Raw genomic sequence first — 4,049 nt, 5'->3', positions numbered from 1 at the left:
TCTGCTGAACCCGGTTGGTGGGCCCGGATAGCTGAACCCTGAAACTGGCTCATAGCAAAGGCCCCCTAAAATCGGAAAGTTGGAATTCAATATCAATGGTCGATTTCTACATTTTTGAATGCATAGGTATCATAACTTGGAGATGATTGTTGAATCAAATGCCCGTGGTCTATAAATACACAGGATAGAAACCTTATTCAGCGAATCATATATCGTTTCTGTTAAAATTAAAATTGCAGTCAAAGTGCTTTACGGTACTTTACTCCGGGTAGTTCGCTGCATAAAACACCTTCATGATGATGTCCCGACCAGCAGACCAGATTGTCCACCCTTTTTTATAAAGAAAACAATATAAAAAATTTACAGTCTTCACTCTTGACTGTATACAAGTGCAGGGCTTTGGCGTTTTCTGAGGCATCCGTGTTGTATTGTACGAATACAAAACGCATTGTTCTAGCACATTCGGCATGTGGCTTTAACGTGTACGCATAGAAATTATGGCGTGACTCTCAATGTAATGTGGATGGCTGGCGGCTACTGCATACAGAGGAACGTCACTATCTAATACATAATGTATGCAAATCAAACGCAAGTTGTCTAATAAGACAATCCGCAACGTTCCGCAATGAACCCATCCGACATTTCCATGAATAAAGTCATTCGGCTCGCCAATTACTGGCATTGATGCGAGTTTTCCATTTTAATGTGCTTGAAAGATTACACATGGACATTTGAAAATCCAGACTATTCGTACGTCAAGTATCCCTTCGTCTCGACGCACGCCTCCGTCCAATGGTCTCCGTCGACGGTGCCCTGTGAGAACGCTACCGCCTCCATAGGCACCACATCGTTGTACGTAAAGCTATTTCTCGTGGCGGTGATAAGGGCTTTGATCACACCTTTGCGTCTGTACTTCTCTGCTACCCATACTCTGCTTATTCCGATATGCGCGGGCACACGCGTGCGCTGTTGATATGAAGATGCATGACTATAGGGTCTTTGCTTCAAAGGTTTGACTGAGTGCGTCCCCGTATCTCGAGGTGTATTGCATTGCTGGCCTTCCTCTACGTGCGGTTGTTTATCAGGGCTCTGCTGTGATTGTGCTATTGAGCTTTTCTTGTCATTGTGTTCGAATTTTCCTCTGCTATAGGAGGCATGGTCAGTACCATCTTGTGCGTCTCTCGCTCTGTGTCCGCGTGTTTTGAACCTTACCGGGGTCGGTGGTTCACTATTGTCACGCTCTGCATGCCCAGCCGGTGTGTTTACCTTCGTTCCAGGTTGTTGTTTGGCTTCTGATGGCTTTTTTGGCACATGTGTCTTCACCGTGAATGGTGATTTTTTTGTCGCTGGCGTTACTTTTTTCGCTGTACCTATATAAGTTCCTGGTAGTACGACGGCTCGATAGGCGTGTGCGAGCTTCTCCGCAACTACACAGCCTATTACCTTTCTATTGGCGATGCACAGGTAGGTCTTCGCTGATTGTGAAAGTACCGTGTCCATTTGCACGAGCCCCAACTTCAGGTCTACGAAGGCCTGCACTTGCTGGGCCTGTAAGGCGGGTGTTTGAATGGTGGGGGAGATATGTCAGGCATGAGTAACATTTGACACCTACTGTTCTAAACCGAGGGCTGCAGTATGGGTATGACGTGCTACCCTAAGTGCGGAATTAGTTGATTGTTTCAAGGAATGATCCAGTAATGAGTTGACACACAATAAAAATACATACAGGTCATCATATGATAATCCTACACCAGCGTTTGAAAACATGAATTCAATTCCCAGAAACATGTATTGTCTTGAAAATACACACACCTTCTTGAGATGTGTTGGTTGGTCGGACTGGTGTATACAGATTATTCTGCCAATTACATCGTCTGGAAGTATCAACGATTCTGCCACCCTTCGTTCGTTCTTCCATCCCTGTAAGTGATTTTGTTATTCTAGCTTTCAAAACCAATGCTGGAGATATACATAGCTCTTTAGAGCGGAGTAAAAACTTAACGCTCAAAGTGCAGCGTATGCGACTAGCATTTTTGTAACCTCATGCTTAGTAAGAAGTTCGGTAACCTTGACAATATAACCAAAGAGATAACGCCAATGTCGATGGCAACGCAACATACTCCATCCTATGAAGATCCAAGTTCACAATCACGTTTCAAACTTCTACATAGTTCCTCCTCATTCCTGTTAAGCAAGCCATTGATATCTTGACAGCACCCTATAGACCATGTAAACATCGGCCGTGTATGCCTACTAAGGGACTTACCGCGAACGTGACATCTTTGAAGTACTTAGTATGGAAGCGCTGATGTTCAGCAACGTCTTCACTATCGCCCCCATTGTAGGTCATACCACAATCCTTGCATACGAGAACTCCCAATGATGTCTGCCCGAGATCTATCACCATTTGCACCTGCGGCAGTGCATGGTAGGTACCACCGGATTTTGTTAAGTATACATGCGCTTGATAACGCAAGTAGTGCACACACTCAAATACTCCAGCACGAGCCCGTAATACAATACTAGAGGAAGGGCTTGATCCATGCTGGACAGAATTCTCAAATATTTCCAAGAAAACGGCAACATGCTAAACAAACACACGCAGACAATGAACATACCTTCCTATCTACCAGTTTCGACCCAGAGCACAGTGTTTTTGAAGTGGGCACGTGGTTTGAACTCACCTGTCGCTTGTTATTGTCTGATCGGCCAAAGCATGGACTGTGCCTGGAAATAAATTTGACAATTAGCGATTGGTTTGGGTGCGGTTATATGGGAGAAAACAATTGCTTGATGGGGTGTATATTTGATCATTCTGGTTGCTGGGTCGCACTTGACCTATAGAATTGTATTCAGGTTAAAAACAGAGTTATGAGGCCAACAATCAGACAGGCGGATTGTCGAATACAATGCCTTGATAAATTTCTCGTGCACAGCTGTCTTATAACAGACGGTGTTCCAACATTGAGCGTGTGTGAGTGTGTGTGAAGAACATTGTGTACATTGCACACGCAATGGCTTGCATTCTCCAGCAGCCGAGACATCAGTGACAAATCCTTTCACTTCTGCGCACTTTTTACAGCCCATGGAGGTATCCTGATCTCCATGTATAGCTGAATCACCCCATGTAACATATATCATACCAGCATCACTAGACTAACTAAGAGAAACTACTTAGCATAAGAACCTACCTGTTGTTATTCTCCTTATTGCTTGTCTTCAGCCGTTTCCGTGCTTTACACATGTTAAATAGCGGAAACACCTTCGCAGACTCTCGACGGCGGCTCTGAGTGCTCAGAATATCATCACAGCCCTTTGCCTGCGCTGTTGCATATAGACACTCTCCTCCCGTATAAGCGTCGGTGTTGTTCAAATGTGGGCTAGCACACAACGGCTTTAACGCGCTTTCCTGGTGCTGTACTTCACTTTCATGTTGTGCTAAAGCACTTTCGTGTTGCCTTAGCTGGCTGTGCTCGGGTGACTGTATGGTAGCTGAAGATGCGTGCTTTCGCGCGATGATCGAATCTTCTGAGCTTGGCAATTGGTTGCTTGTGTGCGTACGTTGGCCTGTCGTGGTGTGAGCTGGTGATGTTTGATCCCGAGGTGCCTCTGTGTGCTTGTCTGTTGCATTGTAGTGTACATCGCCGACAACAGCCTACAGCGAACAATGTAGATCGTCAGTATTCATTCAAGGACATGAGAGCGGGGTAGGTAATATAATTACACGCAGGAGATCATACTATTGATGATGACATGTATACACTGCAGGTCTGATGTCTTCTAAACACTTCATAAAGCGTTGTGGAAGGGTGCACACATCTATATGCACATACATGTATAGTTTAGAATTATATTAACACCAAACGTTTACACTCATATACATTTTAGAACTATATTATCAATATACGTTCACACGTATATACAATTCAACATTATATTAACACAAAACGTTTACACAAATATATACGATATAGAACTATAGTAACACCATACCTTTACACACATATGTACGATTTAGAAATGTGACAACACCATACGTTGACACACAT

At 44.0% G+C, this 4,049-nt stretch overlaps 1 protein-coding gene across 1 annotated transcript in view; it reads right to left on the bottom strand.

The window, feature by feature from the left end:
• Window positions 1–392: 392 nt before the first annotated feature.
• Window positions 393–4,049, bottom strand: part of SARC_02791 (hypothetical protein) — a 4,529-nt gene continuing 872 nt past the window's right edge. The window contains exons 2-6 of the mRNA XM_014303429.1: window positions 3,192–3,655; window positions 2,619–2,727; window positions 2,267–2,413; window positions 1,813–1,920; window positions 393–1,548 (exon numbers count right to left, since the gene is read on the bottom strand). Coding sequence (XP_014158904.1) covers window positions 745–1,548; window positions 1,813–1,920; window positions 2,267–2,413; window positions 2,619–2,727; window positions 3,192–3,655 — 1,632 coding nt within the window. The 3' untranslated portion in view covers window positions 393–744. The remainder of the gene's footprint in view (window positions 1,549–1,812; window positions 1,921–2,266; window positions 2,414–2,618; window positions 2,728–3,191; window positions 3,656–4,049) is intronic.

Source organism: Sphaeroforma arctica (genome assembly GCF_001186125.1).
Source record: "Sphaeroforma arctica JP610 unplaced genomic scaffold supercont1.130, whole genome shotgun sequence".
NCBI lineage: Eukaryota > Ichthyosporea > Ichthyophonida > Sphaeroforma > Sphaeroforma arctica.
The sequence above is the reverse complement of the archived record's forward strand: the minus strand, read 5'-3'. Positions and strand labels throughout refer to the sequence as shown.